The following is a 19470-nucleotide window of genomic DNA, read 5'->3' on the forward strand; positions in this document are numbered from 1 at the left end:
TCTCTGATTTCCCAGATTTCAGGTATCTCTCTTCACCATTATGCTTCTTGCCCCCAAGAGAATAAAAGAATCATCCAGAAAATTACTAATCATTTTCTGGTTTAATTATTTTCTCTACAGTTCAGCTCTTAAGTCAGAAACTCAAGAAAAATTTGTTGGCAGATCAGGAGATGAATCCTTAGAGGGAATCTAGTGTAAGAGTTAACATTAACAGCAGGTACTTTGGAATCAGATGGTCCAGGTTCTTAGTGGCAAACTAATTTTCCTGTACTTCAGTTTTCTCCTGTCAATACCTACCTCAAAAGGTTGTTTTGGCCCTAGCCAGTTTGGCTCAATGGATAGAGTGTCAGCCTGCGGTCTGAAGGGTCCCGGGTTCGATCCCAGTCAGGGGCGCATGCCTGGGTTGTGGGCTCGATCCCCAGTAGAAGGCGTGCGGGAGGCAGCCGATCAATGATTCCCTCTCACCATTGATGTTTATATATATATATATATATACATACACACACACACACACACACACACACACACACTAGAAGCCCGGTGCACGAAATTCGTGCACGGCAGGGGGTTGTCCCTCAGCCCAGCCTGTACCCTCTCCAATCTGGGACTCCTGGTGGGATCGGGCCTAAACGGGCAGTCGGACATCCCTCTCACAATCCAGGACTGCTGGCTCCCAACTGCTTGCCTGCCTGCCTTCCTGATTGCCCCTAACCGCTTCTGCCTGCCAGCCTGATCACCCCCTAACCACTCCGCTGCCAGCCTGGTTGATGCTTAACTGCTCCCCTGCCAGCCTGTTTGCCCCCAACTTCCCTCCTCTGCCAGCCTGGTCACCCCTAACTGCCCTCTCCTGCAGGGTTGATCACCTCCAACTGCCCTCCCTTGCAAGCCTGGTCCCTCTCAACTGCCCTCCCTTGCAGGCCTGGTCCCTCCCAACTGCCCTCCCTTGCAGGCCAGGTGCCTCCCAACTGCCCTCTCCTGCTGGCCATCTTGTGGTGGCCATCTTGTGTCCACATGGGGGCAGGATCTTTGACCACATGGGGGCAGCTATATTGTGTGTTGCAGTGATGATCAATCTGTATATTACTCTTTTATTAGATAAGATAGAGGCCTGGTGCACGGGTGGGGGCCAGCTGGTTTGCCCTGAAGGGTGTCACAGATAAGGGTGGGGGTTCCCTTGGGGTGTGGGGAGGCCTGAGCGAGGGGCCTGTGGTGGTTTGCAGGCCAGCCACGCCCCCTGGCAACCCAAGGGGAGGCCCTGGTATCTGGAATTTATTTTCCTTCTACAATTGAAACTTTGTAGCCTGGAGTGGAGCCAAGCCTGGGGCTCCGGCAGCCATTTCTGTGGCAGTTAATTCACCTTCTACAATTGAAACTTTGTAGCCTTAAGCGGGTGAGCCCAGCCAGGGTGTGCGGAAAGCTTTGCTTCCCCTGTTGCCGCCAGCAACCCTGGCCTGCTCTCTCAAGCTCCATTCTACCGCCATTTGTTTGAATTTGTTTACCTTCTATAATTGAAACTTTGTAGCTTGAGTGGAGGCTTAGGCCTGCAATGGCTATGGAAAGCTTGGCTTCCTCTGTTACCTAGGAAACCTTGCTCTCTGTGGCTGTAGCCATCTTGGATTGGGGTTAATTTGCATACTCGCCCTGATTGGCTGGTGGGTGTGGTCTATGTAGCGGAGTGAGGGTTAATTTGCATATTACCATTTTATTAGAGAGGATATATCCCTTCCTCTGAAATCAATTAAAATATATATATATATTTTAAAAATTTGTTTTGAGGGTGAATGAAATAATACCTAGAAAGCACTTTAAACACCTGGACAGTCAAGCACCCAGTAAATGTTAACTGCTATAATTTTTAAGAACACTCCAATATTGTACACACTCCAGGCCAGAACAGTCCCAGCTTGGCAGGCTGTCAATAGGGAGTAGCTATCTGGCATGGGGAATAGGCCTGCATGGATAAAGCTTCTGGTTCCATTCTAAGAGAGAGATGCAAATGATGCAAGATTTTCCCACAAACACGAGTGTACCCATAAGTGTGTAGTGTCCCTAGGAAAATGACCCCTTCAGTACTCTACAGATCTGAAGACCCTACATAAGGAGGTCCTATTTGGGAGAATCAGTCACCAACTCTGTCACCCTTCTAGTCTACTACATGCAAAATGAGCTCAAGATCAATTACCTGGAATTTTAAGCAATGTTTATGCTCTGAAAGAGAACTACAAAAAAGATGTCGTTTCAAAAGACAAAACACTCTATGTTTGAGAAAGCAATGCAGTGAAGAGGCCAAAGGCTTTGTAAGCAGACCAACTTCAGCTCTAGTTCTAGAGCAAATCACTATAACCTTCTGGACCTTACCTTCTTCATCTATATAGAAATAGAATGAAGAGAGAATAATCTTTCATTGGATTGTTGTTCGGTTTGAATGAGGTAATGAGAAGAAAAGCACCAAGCATAGAGATTGGCACCCCATAAGCACTCAACTGGTACGGATTCCCTATTTCTGCCCAGAGGTAAGGTCATGGCCTACAGGCAAGGTAGATAGATGGCTTTCAGACCTGAAAGTCTCAGATATTGAGGCCTTGGGTCCCTCCCTGCCTCTCTATCCCTCCCAGACCAGCTCTTAGACCCTCTCCTTACCTTCCCAGCCCAACACTGCTACTAAATTGATGAAGCTAAAAGAGTTTGATCATGTCAGTATATTTATATGTAAACACAAAACTATTGGTATAAGATACTGAATATGAACATTTACAATTATTTTCTGAATCTGACTCAATCCATTGACATTAAATACAAAAGGAAAAGATTGTAAAATAAGAACATATACATTCAAGAGCTTATTACAGTATAAAATTATTGAGGTCTGATCAGCTACCAACCTCATCTGTGATGGAGGAAGCTTTAGGGGTTCCTGGGATTTTCTTGGGAATATAGAGCACTGGGGACTCGATTCCATCCCTGGCATATCAGGCTGGTAGGCTGGGAGCAGACAGGGATAGGGTGGGTGAATGGGAAGGAAATAGTAATTGCAGGGGGACTGCTATACCCAGTCAGGAGTTAAGATTTTTACTGTCATAGAACCCACCCAGCTTGAGCTCCAGGGTCTGGCAGGCTACTAGGCAGAAAGAACTGGTTATTTGAGTGGATATGACCAAGCTGCATAAGGAAAGGAACCTTTTGGCAAAAGAAAATGGGACCCTAGCACATTCTCCCAGCGCCAGAGTCTCATAGTAGTTTCCTTCTCATACCTAGGCTCCTTCTCTTTCCTTCTAAGAAACTGCTTTTGGCTCTGGCTGCTCAGTGAGTTCATCTCTACTCTCAGGCTTCAATCCCCGAGGGATAGGAAGAGAAAAGAGAATCACAGTGGAGGTCTATTACCAAAATCAGCAAAGTAAACGGAGGAAATCATTAGGTAAGGGCAATCTAAGCTGAATTAAACCAGTGTCACCACAAACCAGTATTTTTGGCTCCAAAAGGTAGCATTCTGGAGTGAGAGAAGTCATTACATAAGGATGAAGGCCTGTGGCAAAAACACGAAGAGTAGATGTACCTGTGTCCTCTTCCACCACTCTGTGGTCTGACAACAGGAGACATGATCCCCAACCCCAGCTAGTCCAGGATAAACAGTAGGGCACAAGAAGCAACGAGTCCTAAACTGCAACATGGAGCCCCAGGAACTTTTATAAAGGAGTAACTGTGTGTATATGTATTTATAGAATACCACCATATTGTCACATACAATATATATTTATATACACACGTACATATGGACCCATACACATGAGTGTGTGCGCGCGCGCACACACACGCGCACACACACACAGAATAACAGAAGAGACTCGAATACACGCTCTAGGTATAAACGTGCTTGGCACTCGGGACTTTCTCTGGAACATATAACTTGGTCAAGCTTTCTGGGAAGGAAGGTGGATGCTCACCAAACCTCCCATCAAATCCTAGCAATGGGGAAGGAATGGGAAAGAGATCTCCAGAAGAAGAAGGCATTGGGAAAGGGGGGCGGGGGGTTCCTTTCTCACTTACCTTGCTTAGAGCCTCTAGCAAAAATCAATAGCCACAATTTGGTTTTAATAAGGCACAGTTCAATGGCAGGTGCTAGGAATTAAGAACACATTGTTGCTGGCCCTTTCTAGTAACCATTTCACCACATCTACCTAGCCAAAGGGAAAGGCCGTCCTGCGTACACTGGGAGACACAAGAAGGAGGTTCATCCATGGCTTCAGTGTCACTGATGGCAGCCTAGAGGCTCAGCGGTGTCCAGGGAGTTTAAGGAAGAAGGCTGGCTAGCAGGAGGAGGCTCATGGGACAGTTACTGACTCTCCATAGCCACGATGTTGTGGCTGGATGGCACCATGCCCTCCCTTTCTGCGAACTCCAGGATTGCCTTGTAGCAAAAATAGTACTGCTCAGGGGTCTGAATACTGAAGGCCCTCTGGGTCCTCATGCGGGACACCGTCTGGAACACATTAAGGGTACCGAGCTCCTCCAACTGTGCCAGGCAGATGTCCAGTGAGCAGAAGGTACCTGAAGGAAGAAAGGAAGCAGTCATATGTGACCTACCTCTCCTCTCCCCACCCTTCCACCAAATAACTCAGGGAGGACTAGATTACTGAATTTAAAGGCAAGGGGCCTTCGGCCTGAAAGTCAAGGAGGAGGGCACAGTGAGTGCTGGAGGCCGGAGAAATGAGAGGGCATATATATAGAGGGAATAGGAAGAGGTGGGAAAGTGGCAATCCTGATAGAACAATAGCACTCCCACACCTGGGCCCTAATTTTCAGACTCACAGTTTCTCCACAGAGGCCTAACACAAACCCGTGCTTCCTGACCTTCTCCCAAAGGGATCTCTGACGAGAAATGCCAGCATCCCTTCAATAATCATCCCCTTAAGGCTAAAGTTGCTAACTGGATCCAGAATGGAGAGATAAAACAAGGTGGAAACCTCCCCAAGGAGAGAGATGGGAAGGAAGCAACAGCACAGCTGAGCTCTCTGAGACACCCAGGTGACTGATGGGGTCAGAAGATGACCATGCTGATGGGATGTCATCAACCCCCAGAGAACTTGGCTTGTGAAGTGTATGCTCTGGACACACACTTAGCACTAGGGATACCAGAAATACATTAAAGAAGAATTTTTCATGGCAATTCACCTCCACTGGACCAAATTCTCTTAACCTGGCAAGGAAGAGCTTGGTTATTCCTCCCCACCCTTACTGCCTCCAGAGGCTATGAGAGCTGCATCAGGTGCATTATTACCTGTCCTGCCAATGCCTGCACTGCAATGGACCACAATGGGTGGTTCAGGGCACTGCCCTTTGGAGTGTGCTCCCAAGCTGCTGACGGCCAACCTCTGCTGGCTCCTGACTGCTCTCAAGAAGTCAATGAGGGAAGCCGCTGAGGAGGGTACACCATAATCTGGCCAGCTCAGGAATTGAAAGTGAGTCACCTGGCGTTTCTGCCGCTCCTTGGATAGAAAAAGAAGAAAAAGTTAGTGAGGTCACTTCTGCTTGCCCTGACTACCTTCAGCTTTTCTAGTTCTTGACATCCTGGGATCTCTACCACCAAGATTCCTGCCTACCACCCTCAACTTTCTCCACAACTGCTTCTCTACAAACCCAAAGGAAAGGCTTAATGAATGGAAAGGGCAGAATTCCTATTTGTAGGATCCAGATTTCTTCTAAGTTTTATTCCTACTTAATGCCACTATTGAGATAATACGGTTATATTGGCTCTGAATTAAATATCCTGATCCTCTTCCCAGAAAAAATGGAAGTAACTTATAGGCCCCCTGGAAGCCTGCCTATTTCCCTTTGGATATTTTCTTTACAGTAATGGTTCTCCCTTAGCTTCAAAAAAGTGAGAAAATAGAAACCTGGATTTACCTCTGTGTTATGAATTTCTAGCGTTGTTTTCTTATAATGGTTCATGTTCTCCACGCCTAGATTGGTCACTGTGAGGAAGCCAAATCGGATCCGAGAGTCTTTTTCTAAAGGCCAGTACTGGCCACACTTCCTCCTGCCGCCCTCCTCAAAGCTGAAGATACACAGAGCAAGGTAAGCCTTCCGCCCTTCCTCTCCACACCGTTAACCATGCCCTCCCCAGGGGCAGGAGTATCACCTCTTGCATCGTTTCTAACTTACACCCTTGCTTTTTGGCAGAAAATAAAGAAAACCCTCATTCTAAACAGATGTAACAACAAAAATTTCTGCAAGTACTCAGTATGCAGACTTTTACTGAGCACCTACTCTATCATTTGGCCCCTTTCCTCTGGGTCCTCCTCACACATCTGGGATAAATACTGGGTGGACATATAAAGACAGTAGATAAAATGTGGTGGGCCAGATTGAACTCTCTGCCTTGTACCTCAGCCACTGTTCATTTTCTTCCCCAATGAGGGCCCTTGAGGAATAGAAGAGTAGGAAAGGCACAGCTCCTAAATGCCAGCCCTGAGGTCTGTGTAAAGGCCTAAAGGCCACCTCTTTACGCATCAGTGGCTCCAAGTTACTCCAAGGGGACACTTCTTCCACAGCCTCCTCTCCAAATCAAAGGTGGCTGTGACAGTACCATGAGAAAGCAAAATGAGCTAACATTCTCATTAATTCTTTTCTCCTCATCTAAATAGGTTATGATGATCAGAATGATAATAGTAATGCTAATGAAATAGTAATTCCTGACGTTTTGGCAGATGTGTACACCAAAATTTCAAAAATACTATTTTCATCAAGAGCTTCCTGCCTACGTGAGCAGAAAATGGTCAAAGTAGCAGGGGAAGGGAGAGCAAAGGGGAACTGGTAACTCAGACACCACACTTGGCATGTCGGTGTCTGACTTGTTAAGTATAATTTAAACGGAGTGACAGTCACTGCCCTTCATATTATTTTTTATACAGCTGCCCTTTGCAAGTATTCAAAGTGAACTGTCCCATGTTTCCCAATACTTCCTTTAGTGGACAAGACCAGGATAGGCTTTAACAGAGCCATGGATTAAAGCTTTGACAAATTAGATCTATCGATTTCCACCATACCCTGGCTGTGTTAACTTTGGATCAGTTAAAAAAAAAAAAAAAAAAAAAAGAGCTACAACACCTAAACTCTTGGCCATGGCTTTCTTAATCCTCATTGCGTCTAAGAGCTAAATGCCTCTTTGCAATCACCCATGATGCGTGTGTGTGTGTGTGTGTGTGTGTGTGTGTGTGTGTGTGTGTGTGTAGGGGGTCGTGGGGGGCAGAGAGCAGTGGGAAGAAAAGTGATGAACTCACCGAGTGGTCATGACAATCACCAAGACTTTTTGCTCCCATACCATGAGCCAAAAATCACGATAAGTATTCTCCAAAGGGCCTGGAATGAAAGGAGAAGACAAGGTCCATGAGCGTGTTAGAAATCACATCTGCATGTTAACAAGGCCCCCAGGAGGAACTGTAGTAGGTTACAGTCCGAGAAGCACTGTTACGGAACTTCTTAGAGCCTTATTACCAGGGCTTCAACTATCATATCCAGACTGACAGTGTCAACTGTGTACAAGTCTGTAGCTGCTTTCATTTCATCTAAGCCTTATAGTCAATCACCAGTTGCCAAGTGAACGGTCCCCTTCCATGTCCCATCATCTCCTCAGACTCAACATACTTGCAATTCAGCTTTCTCCTTCAAAACTAGCTTTCTCTCTACACTTTCCCATCTCTATTCACGGTACTGGCATTCTTCAATCACCCAGTCTTAAAAAGTTGAAGCCAATTCTGACCCATTTTTTCTAAAATTGTTTTTTTAAAATGTATTGATTTGAGAGGGGGGTGATGAGGGGAGAGAGAGAAAGAGAGAGGAAGGGAGAGAGGGAGGGAGGGAGAGAGAGAGAGAAACACATCCATTTGTTTTCCTCTTATTTATGCATTCATTGGTTGAGTCTTGTGTGTGCCCTGATGAGGGGGATCAAATCTGCAATCTTGACATATCGGGATGACACTCTAACTAACTGTGCTACCCATTTTGGCCAAGGTCTTTACCCATTTTCTTTATCTAACAAGTCCTTGAGATTTTTTGCCTTTGAATTGTTTTTGTTTTTTATTCCCATCCTGATCTCCCTACTCAATTTCACTGCTATGAGAACCAACCATATCATCTTTTGTCTGAGTTACTATACTTCCACCTTGGTTTACTTTTCTGAACAGGACTCTCTCTTCCAATCTATTCTGGATACTCCTGCCTGTTTAATCTTCCTAAAAAATTGCTTCATCACAATATAGACACATTATGCTCACTTCTGCCTCTATTCCCTTGCTCAAGCAATCTCTCTCATCTCCAAGGCTTTTCACTTCCTACCCATTTTCAAGTGCTGCCTCTCCCTTGCAGCTTTCTCGGACCACCACACTCCTTGTAGGACCTCCTCTTGTCTCAGATCTTGATGGCACGGCTAGATCAAAACAGCTTAACCATTTAATGTATATGGTCTTACACCAGTCATTTTACTTTGTGAGAATTAATCACATCTCAGCAAACATGGTGCTGAGGGCAAGGGCCATGTCATCAAGTTATCCTTCTGTCTTACAACCTCACAGGATGGGCATTCAGAGGGCACTTGGAAGATACTCGGGCCAGCCAACTCCCTTTCACTCAAAGAAGTAACACCTCAGGGCAGTTCCTTTTACTTTCCTAGTGCTTTTTCCTCTTCTGGTTTCAGGGAAGCACGAGGGTTGATTTTATCCTGAAAGTTTGCAGGTTTCACTACCATTTTTGCTAACCTTTTTAGCAAGCACTGACATTGTATGACACTAGAATTTCCTCTGTGCAGAAGTGGACACTGTGAAGTCTTGAAAACAAACTAAATGTCTAACAAAAGAGGATTAAAGTATCGCATATCCCTAATTTAAACAATCCATATGGTAATAAGATCTGTATCTTTTGCTCTGGAAAAGAGTGCACATGATATCATCAAGTGAAAAAAAGAGAATGTATATAAAGAGCCCATTTTGTTAGATATTTTATAGGTCTATACCTATTTATATGCATAGAAAAAGGTTTAGAAGGAGATGCTGAAAAATGTTAACATTATCTATGGGTCTCAGGTTTATGAGTGATTTTCATCTTCATTTTCTGTAACAGATATGCATTACCTTAGTATGCACATCAAAGATAAAATGAGAATACCCTTGCCCCATCTCTGACTCCCAGCTTATCCAACATCTCACTGCATTGTACCACGCAGCTCACAGTTTACTTACCACATTCAAACCACTGACAAGTTGGTATTGCCTATCAGAGCACCTGATACCACTCAAACTCAGGCTGGGCAGAGAAGGTCATAATTTTCCCAAAGGCATGAGAGAGATTTGGAAGGCAAAGTTGTACTCCCCAGATTAGACTCTTTAACAGCAGACTTTTCTGAAGAAATAGTCACCAGTTTGTACTGACATGGGTAAAACAATCCACTGACTAGGCTTGCTAGGACTTTAAAACCAAACAGACATATTTTCAAATCCTGGCTTTGTCACTTACTAGCTGTGTGATACAAGGTCACCTAAGCTATTTGGGCTTCAGTTTGTTCATGGATTAAAAACCTTCCTTGCAAAGTCTCTATAATAATTAGATGGGGATTATGTTCCTGGTATATACTACATACTCTCAATAGAGACATATATTGTTACTAGAAATATTATGATTAAAAATCAGAATACTATAAATATAGCCAGGAATATTAGCCAGACAAGTGAAACCAGTCTTCTCAACATCACAGGCCCCCATCTCCTGGTACTAACACCTTCTAAATGTTATCAATGTTTGACTCAAGAAACCCTCTGTTGTATATTCCTGGAGTTTCTTCTCCTGGACAGGGCCTACAGAGCCAGCCTGAAAGAGCCAAGCCTTGCATAATTAGCAATGCTAAGCAGTACCCTTGCCTTCTAAACCTGGAGGCAGGAGCATTCTGAAGCCCCCTAAAGCCAATCCTTATCCTCTATAAGCCCAACCATACCAAGACCATCCTCCTAAATAAAGGCCCTACTCTCTCAGGCATCACATCATATCCTATACCTGCCAACAATCTTCCCTGATGGTTCTCTTGTTTCTTCTGGAAAGGACTCCTTTTGGAGGGAGGGGTCCCTCTTAGAGAAAAATAAACCTGTGACCATAAGACCAATGGACAATGTACCAAGAATCCAAAGGCCCTTTTCCTTTTTGTTATCCCTTAACTTTTATTTTGAAAAATGTGAAAACCTCCAAAAAGTTGAAAGAATAGTACAGTGTACTCACATTCTTTAGTTCAAAGATATAATTTTTAGCTACCATTTTGCAACGTTTGCTTTTCTCTATACAGTAGTCCCCCCTTATCTGTAGGGGATATGTTCCAAGACCCCCAGGGGATGCCTGAAACCACAGAGAGTACCAAACCTATATATATAGATATGTATAGATATATATAGATATATATATAGATATATATAGTTTTTCCCTATACATACATATGATACATAACATAAATTAGGCACAGTAAGAGATTAACAACAACCAATTTTAAAAATAAACTGTAACAAAAGTTATGTGAATGTGGTCTATCTCAAAATATCTTACTGTATTCTACTCACCCTTTTCTTGTGATGATGTGAGATGATACAATGCCTATGTGATGACATGAATGAGGTGAATGACTTAGGCATTGTGACATAGTGATAGGTTACTATAAGGGTGACTTGAACACAAACACTGATACTCAATGGGATAACTGAGATGGCTACTAAGTGACTAACAGGCAGGTAGCATATATAGTGTGGATACATTGCACAAAGGGTTGATTCACATCCCAGGTGGGATAGAATGGGACAGGCTAGATTTCATCATGTTACTCAGAAAGCATGCAATTTAAAACTTATAAATTTTTTATTTCTGGAACTTTCCACTTAATATTTCAGATCACAATTGACTATGGGTAATTGAAACTGCAGAAAGCAAAACCGGCCCTATCCAGTTTGGCTCCGTGGATAGAGCGCTGGCCCACAGACTGAAGGGTCCTGGGTTCAGGTCCGTCAAGGGCACGTACTTTGGTTGCAAGCTCAATTCCCGGCCCTGGTCGGGGAGCACATGCGGAGGCAACCAATCGAAGTGGCTCACATACTAGTAGATGTTTCTCTCTCTCTGTCTCTCCTTCTCCTTTCCACTCTTTCTCTCTAAAAAACAAACAAACAAAATCAATGGAAAAATATCCTCAGGTGAGAATTAACCAAAAATTAAAAATAAAAGCAAAACCGCAGATAAGGGGAGGCTACTGTATATAAACACACACACATTTCCTTTTTACGGAACTATTCAAAAGTAAGTTTTAATTCTTTGGAAAATATAATAAAAAATAAATAAATAAATTTTAATGTAAAAATTCTAACTCCCAGAAATAAACACTGTTTATTTTTGGTAAACAAACAAACAAACAAAAAGTTTCATCATGCGGAGTCTCCCTCGGTCTCCCTCTGGGGAGCATGCCTTTCCCTTTCCCCTCTCCTTCCCTCAGGCACATTACTGAGCTCTGCCTTGCTCTCTCCTTGGCCCCAAGGACCCTTCCTCTGCCTCTGTAACTTGTTTCCTTAGCCTAAGCAGCCCAGCTGACTCACTTCTACTACCTCTAACTTTCTAAAGAAACTTTCTTATAATTTGGAACCAAAAAAAGTAAGTTTTAGACATTATGACATTTCACTCCTACATACTTGACCACATATTTAGAATAACAAAGATATTCTCCTACAGAACAATAGCATTATCATACTTAAGTAATTAAACACTGATACAATAATATTATCTAATGCATAGTTTCTAATTGTCCCAATAGTTTGTCCTTAACAGTTTTATTCTCCAAACACAGGTTTCAATCATGGATCACACATTAACTTTGGTTATCATGTCTCTTTAGTCTCCTTTAAACTAGAACAGTTCTGACTTTTTTTTATGACATGAACTTTGAAGAGTGTAAGCCAGTTTTCTTATTGTATGTCCAAAATCTGGATTTGTCTGGTTTCTCATGATTAGATTTGAACTTAAAAGCTATCAACATACAACATAGGCTGATAATGTTCTCACTGTTTCACAACAGGAGTCATATAATATATGTTTGTCCATTATTGGTGCTAAGTTTGATCAACTGGTAAAAGAAGTATCCACCAAAATTGTTGTTATTTTATTTTTTTGTTAATCCTCACCATAGGTTATCTTTTCCATTGATTTTTTAAAGAGAGAGTAGAATAGCCCTCGCTGGTTTGGCTCAAGGGATAGAGCGTTCTGAAGGGTCCCCGGTTCGGTTCAGGTCAAGGGTACATGCCCGGATTATGGGCTCAATCCTCAGTGGGGGGTGTGCAGGAGGCAGCCGATCAATGATTCTCTCTCATCATTGATGTTTCTATCTCTCTCTCCCTCTCCCTTCCTCTCTGAAATCAATAAAAATATTTTAAAGAGAGAGAGAGAGAGGAATAGATGGGGAGAGACATAGAGAGAAACATCGATGTGAGAGAGACACATTGACCATCTGCCTCCCACATGCTGGGGATTGAGCCTACAATCAAGTTATATGCCCTTGTCTGGAATCATATCAGCGATCCTTAAGTCTGCAGACTGATGCTCTAACCACTGAGGCAAAGTTGCTAGGGCTCCATCAGATCTTTTGCTGGCCATGTCCTGCAATGGTCAAAGGGCCTTGAGACCATATGGGCCTGTTATGTCCTCCTGTGTTGTGATTTCTTTCCACCTTCTTAGAAGGCAACCTGATATTCTCCTTGAGATGGCAGAGGCCAGGTAGGGGGAGTAGTAGGCACACAGCAGCATTTATAAAAACTCCATCTGAAACCCTGAGAACATAGTACTGCACTCTCAGAAGACTGCTGAGGTGCTCTGTGATGGCACAGGGATCAGCAAAGCTTCTCAGGACATCAACACCCATTCAAGATTGGACTTAATTTCCGGGAAGTCCCACTGCCATTCCTGGCCTTCTACTGGCCATAAAGAGCATTTAACTGGCCAATGAGTTCTTCTGATATCCTATCTCCGTGGGTTGGCAATACTAAGACAGAGTCCAAAAATTGTACTAGCGCTGTGTGTTGAAATTTCCAATTAATCTCTATGCAGTGAGTTTCCAGGCACATATGTATAAACTCCGCACCTCTTATCTGCCTTCCTCAATAACCCCCAATCTTTATGAAAAACCAAGATCTAATGGCCACAACATCACAGAAAGTAACCATTCCTTTAAAAATTATGCTATCATCTGGTGCAAAGAACTACAGGTAGATGACTCAAAACCAATTTGTGAGGGGTGGACTAACTTACCTTGTGTACCAATGTAAGCATTCTTCTGCTTATAGCCATCCATGAAACTGGCATTGATGTAATCTGTCTAATGATAAAAAGGAAACATCATTGCAGCTGTGTGGAATACACCATTTGGGTGGGAAAATAATGTACTAGTAGGTAAATAAAACCAAGGGTATGGCTATTCTTGTCAGGAAAAAAAAAGAGAGAAGCAAAAAGGCCAAGTCAATTCAAAACCTCACTTCCACAAATATTGCTGGAACAACTGGATATCTACATGCAGAAAAAGAAAAAAACCAAGCTGAATCCTTCCTCACACCATACACAAAAACTAACTCAAAATGGATCACAGACCTAATGTAAAAGCTAAAACTATAAAACTCCTAGAAGAATCTATAGAATTAAATCTTTTTGACATTAGGTTAAACATGGCCTTCTTAAATATGACACTAAAATCACAAGCAGCAGCCTGGCCAGCAGTGGTTGAGTGTTGACCTATGAACCAAGAGATCACAGTTTGATTCCCGGTCGGGGCACGTGCCCAGGTTGCAGGCTCGATCCCCAATAGGAGATGTGCAGGAGGCAGCCAATCAAGGACTCTCTCTCATCATTGATGTTTCTCTCTCTCTCTCTCTCTCCCTCTCCCTCCTTCTCTGAAATCAATAAATAACTATATTTTAAAAATTAGCCCTAATCGGTTTGGCTCAGTGGATAGAGCGACAGCCTGCGGACTGAAGGGTCCCAGGTTCAATTCTGGTCAAGGGCATGTACCTTGGATGTGGGCACATCCCCGGTAGGGAGTGTGCAGGAGGCAGCTGAATCGATGTTTCTCTCTCATCGATGTTTCTAACTCTCTATCCCTCTCCCTTCCTCTCTGTATAAAATCAATAAAATATATATTTTAAAAAATTATAAGCAACCAAAGGAAAAAAAAAACAGATAAATTCAACGCATTAAAATTGAAAGCTTTTGTGCTTCAAATGATACCATCAAGAAAGTGAAAACCAACAAAAAATACCACAGAATGCATATATTTGAAAAGAGATTTATACCTAGAATATATAAAGAATTCTCACAACTCAACAGTAAAAAGACAACCCAATTTTATTTTAATTTTTTAAATGGATTTTAGAGAGGGAGACAGGGAGAGAAAGAGAAACATCGACGTGAGAGAGACACATCTATCAGTTGCTTCCTGAAACGTGCCCCAACCAGGGATGAAACCCCAAGCCTGCTACCGTCCAGTGCACAGGATGACACTACAACCAATGGAGCCACATCGCCAGGGCAAAGGCAGCCCAACTTTAAAATGGGCAGAATAACTATTTCTCCTAAGAAGATGTACCAGTTAAAATCATAACAAGATACCATTTCACACCCACTAAGATGAATATAGGTAAGAGATAATAAATGTTGGCAAAAATGTGGAGAAATTAAAACCCTCATTCATTGCTAGTAGTAATGTAAAATGTTGTAGGCACTTTGGAAAAGAGTCTGGCAGTTCCTCAAAATGTTAAACACAGTTAACATATGACCCAGCAATTCTACTTAGGAAAATGGAGTTTATTTTTCAGGTGATTAAAAAGTTGATTGTGGTATTGGCTGCACAATTCTGTGAATACATTTTTTTTTATTTCTTTATTGATTAAGGTATCACATATTTGTCCTCATCCCCCCATTCCCATCCCACCCCCCTCTCCACACATGCCCCCACCCCCCTGTTGTCCTTAACCGCTGGTTAGGCTCATATGCTTGCACACAAGTCCTTTGGTTGATCTCTCCCCTTTACCTCCACCCTCCCCTCCCCTCCCTCTGAGGCCCGCCAGTCTGATCCATGCCTCCCTGTCTCCAGGTCTGTTCTTGTTCATCAGTCTATGTTGTTCATCATTTCCCCTAGATGAGTGAGATCATGTGCTACTAGAAATACACTTATAAGAACTGAAAATGAGACAAGCAATAATGGTTATGCTGACAGGCAAATGAATCAGTCTGTAGTGAGTTTCTTTCTGGGCCAACAGTTCTTTTGAGACCCAATTTCAATGTCAAACCGTTCCTTTATGTGTACATGTCAGCCATGACATTTCAGTTCTGGATGGTGGACAAATACCATACAATTTATCCATTTAAAGTGTATAATTCAATAGTTTTAAAAAATGTATTCACTGTGAATACATTTTTTAAAACTATTGAATTATATACTTTAAATGGATAAATTGTATGGTATGTCAATTATATATCAAGAAAGCTGTTATTAAAATCGAAGGAAGGAAGGAAGGAAGGAAGGAAGGAAGGAAGGAAGGAAGGAAGGAAGGAAGGAAGGAAGGGAAGGAGGGAGGGAGGGAGGGAGGGAGGGAGGGAGGGAGGGAGGGAGGGAGGAAGGAAGGAAGGAAGGAAGGAAGGAAGGAAGGAAGGAAGGAAGGAAGGAAGGAAGGAAGGAAGGAAAGGAGGGAGGGAGGGAAGAAAGGAAGGAAGGGAGGGAGGGAGGAAGGAAGGAAGGAAGGAAGGAAAGGAGGGAGGGAGGGAAGAAAGGAAGGAAGGGAGGGAGGAAGGAAGGAAGGAAGGAAGGAAGGAAGGAAGGAAGGAAGGAAGGAAGGAAGGAAGGAAGGGAGGGAGGGAGGGAGGGAGGGAGGGAGGAAGGAAGGAAGGAAGGAAGGAAGGAGGGAGGGAGGGAAGAAAGGAAGGAAGGGAGGGAGGAAGGAAGGAGGGAGGGAAGGAAGGAAGGAAGGAAGGAAGGAAGGAAGGAAGGAAGGAAGGAAGGAAGGAGGGAGGGAAGAAAGGAAGGAAGGGAGGGAGGGAGGGAGGGAGGGAGGGAGGGAGGGAGGGAGGGAGGGAAGGAAGGAAGGAAGGAAGGAAGGAAGGAAGGAAGGGAGGGAGGGAGGAAGGAAGGGAGGGAGGGAGGGAGGGAGGGAGGGAGGGAGGGAGGGAGGGAGGGAGGGAAGGAAGGAAGGAAGGAAGGAAGGAAGGAAGGAAGGGAGGGAGGGAGGGAGGGAGGGAGGGAGGGAGGGAGGGAGGGAGGAAGGAAGGAAGGAAGGAAGGGAGGGAGGGAGGGAGGAAGGAACACTTGCAGGACTATAGCTCAGAACCAAAAAGGAGGCAAGCCAAGCACCTGAGCAGGACATCCCGTCAATGCTGCCACACATGAAAGGCAAAGTGTGACTGAAAAAGGAAGAAAGCTATACCTCATATCTAGGACCATCAGCAGCACGGGCCTCACACCCAGCTCCATTACTACCTGAATATTCAATAGAAACTATGACTAATAGCTTTATGATTTCAGGAGCAAGTCTGGTGAACAATTCACCTGACTCCCCCATTTACTGTGGAAATAAAGCCTCTGTCATTGTTTATAGTAATGAGAGGGATTATAACTCAAGTGATGATCTTCAGATTAATTACACGATAACTAGAATAGTCTCCTGGTACACTAAGATTCACTCATTCCTTCACAGATAATTTACTGAACGTCTGGTATATACCAGGCACTGTTCTAAGTATTGGAGACAGAGCATTCAGCAAAACATAAATATAGACATCTCTGACTCCAGAGCCCCAACTTAGCCCTTATATTCTGCTTGTTCAATAGCATATACTGTGACAATCTCAATAATACTGATGAATTTGCCCTCAGTCAGCCAGGCTCTTAACTAATGCTCCTGCAAGAAAACCTTCTGTAAGGGTCCTAGACTGGAATTCAGTTTATGTGCTTAAAACATTAAGGTTACAAGATCCATGCACTATATACAAGGCAATGATTTTCTAAAAACTTATCCCCTAGAAAAAGAAGAAGGGATTTAACAATTCCCTATAATATGTGTCATGTTAAAGTTAAGGGTACTATTTAAATTCCTTTACTTTCAACCTCAACCAATGCTGTTTTTGTGGGGTTTCTTTTTAAATGTGTATATAAGCCACCAGACAAAACTGGTATAAAAGAAGGAAAAAGAAAAAAATGTAATACTTTTTTAGTCATTGACCTCAAAATTGTAAGTGCTGGATGTTGCTGTAAACAAATTATATTAAGGAGGACTTTAAAAAGGAGTAAATGGCCCAGCCAGTGTGGCTCGATGGTTGACCATCAACTTATGAACCAAGAGGTCTGGGCACATGCCCGGGTTGTGGGCTCAATCCCCAGTAGGGGACATGCAGGAGGCAGTCAATCAATGATTCTCTGTCATCATTGATGTTCCTATCTTTCTCTCCCTCTCCCATCCTCTCTAAAATCAATAAAAATATATTTTTAAGAAAAGGAGTAAGTGAATGATTATGCTATAGACAATGCATGAGGTACAGGATGAATGAAAAAAAAAACTGTGCTAGTGTTATGCTAATAGATTTTTCTCGTTTAGAATAAGCTTTCCAGTAACATCACCAAGTACTTAAAAGGAAATAAAAATGATGTGCTCTAGAAAACTTTTATATTAACTCAAAAAGTAGATCCAAATGAGGACAAAACACTGATGTTAAATGTTTGAACAACATTTTCACTAAATATCTCTACTAATGCATTATATGTGATAAAAATATATATCTATTGATTTCAGAGAGAGGAAGGGAGAGGGAGAGAGAGATAGAAACATTAATGAGAGAGAAACATCAATCGGCTGCCTCTTGCACACCCCACACTGGGGATCCAGCCCGCAACCCGGGCATGTGCCCTGACCCAGAACCGAACCAGTGACCTCCTAGTGCATGGGATGATTCTCAACCAACTGAGTCACAACCAGCCATGGCAATAATTTATCAGGCACCTACAATATACCAGACCTTGTGCTATCAGCATTTACATAAAGTATGTCATTTAATCTCCGCTTAATACTATGAGATGGACATATAGGGACTTGCCTATGGTAACAATAGACTAGTATGTAGCAACATCAAAACTCAAACAGTATCTTTCTGACTTAGAATCCATGTTCTTTCAACTACAGTATTAGTAAGCTTCACTTTGTAAGAGGTTTCAATTTCCCTCAGTACTCCTGAAAAGATGGAATTTATCTGTCTACCTGAGTGTGGCCGCTTCGTTTTATCAGCTTTACTCTTGTTTGGTCCAGGCAGGGTACATCCCCATAGCGGTTCTTCTCTAGGTTTCCTGGAGACCTGAAGAAAATGAAATCAGCAAAATAAAGAAAAAGAAAAAGTGGGGGTAGTATGTATGTGTACGTACAAAGCCTGGCAGTGCTAAGGTGGGTATCAGTTACTGTCAGGGGCAGGTATATTGAGCTTTTCATGATCTAGTCTATATAATTCCATATCATTTAATATTTTAATAATAAGGAAGTACTATAGAAATATTTCCATTCAAAAAAGAAAAAAAGAGAAATAGAAGTACAACACCAAAAAAATCTAGCTGCAAATAACATTTTCTACTACTCATTTCCAAAAAGATATTCAAAATAAATCTCTTAAGTTCCAGTTTAACAAGGTAGGTTGGTAACATGTTTGACGCCAGTCCATCCATCAACCTCATTAAAATAAAAAAGGAGCCCCTCCAGTTGTGGCTCAGTGTTTGAGCGTTGACCTAGGAACCAAGAGGTCACAGTTCAATTCCTGTTTGGGCACATGCCAGGGTTGTGGGCTCAGTACCCACTGGGGGGTGTTCCTCCCTCATCCATGTTTCTATCTCTCTATCCCTCTCCCTTCCTCTCTTTCTAAAATCCTATATAACAAAAGTCTAATATGCTAAGTGTCCCGTCATTTGATCATCCGTTCAACCAATCAAAGTGTAATATGCTAATGATATGCTAAGGCTGCTCAACCGCTTGCTTTGGTGTGCACTGACCACCAGGGGGCAGACACTCTGACCAGTAGGTTAGCTTGCTGCTGGGATCTGGCCGATCGGGACTGAGCGAGACAGGCTGAACACACCCTGGAGCCCTCCTGCGGTCCCTCCCTGACTGGCCAACCTCCTGAGTCCCTCCCTGGCCCCGATCGTGCACCGGTGGGGTCCCTTGGCCTGGCCTGTGCTCTCTCTCAATCCGGGACCCCTTGAGGGATGTCAGAGCGCCAGTTTTGGCTGATCCCGCAGGCCAGGCTGAGGGACCCCACTGATGCACGAATTCGTGACCGGGCCTCTAGTAAAAATAATAAATAAATAAATAAATAAATAAATAAATAAATTTTTATAAAAGGAACTAATCAGTACAAACCCAAAAGTGACAGCAGAGACATAAGTGAACAAAG

At 43.1% G+C, this 19470-nt stretch overlaps 1 protein-coding gene across 2 annotated transcripts in view; it reads right to left on the reverse strand.

The window, feature by feature from the left end:
* Nucleotides 1-1643: 1643 nt before the first annotated feature.
* PTPN9 (protein tyrosine phosphatase non-receptor type 9) overlaps nucleotides 1644-19470 on the reverse strand; it is a 119549-nt gene continuing 101722 nt past the window's right edge. The window contains exons 9-14 of one of the 2 annotated variants that reach the window (XM_079768131.1): nucleotides 18294-18387; nucleotides 13309-13375; nucleotides 7278-7356; nucleotides 5902-6052; nucleotides 5276-5483; nucleotides 1644-4545 (exon numbers count right to left, since the gene is read on the reverse strand). In XM_079768131.1, coding sequence (XP_079624257.1) covers nucleotides 4331-4545; nucleotides 5276-5483; nucleotides 5902-6052; nucleotides 7278-7356; nucleotides 13309-13375; nucleotides 18294-18387 — 814 coding nt within the window. In that variant the 3' untranslated portion in view covers nucleotides 1644-4330. The remainder of the gene's footprint in view (nucleotides 4546-5275; nucleotides 5484-5901; nucleotides 6053-7277; nucleotides 7357-13308; nucleotides 13376-18293; nucleotides 18388-19470) is intronic. The other variant, XM_079768132.1, reaches the window with a different exon arrangement.

This window comes from Cnephaeus nilssonii, assembly GCF_951640355.1.
Source record: "Cnephaeus nilssonii genome assembly, chromosome: 4".
Classification (NCBI taxonomy): Eukaryota; Metazoa; Chordata; class Mammalia; order Chiroptera; family Vespertilionidae; genus Cnephaeus; species Cnephaeus nilssonii.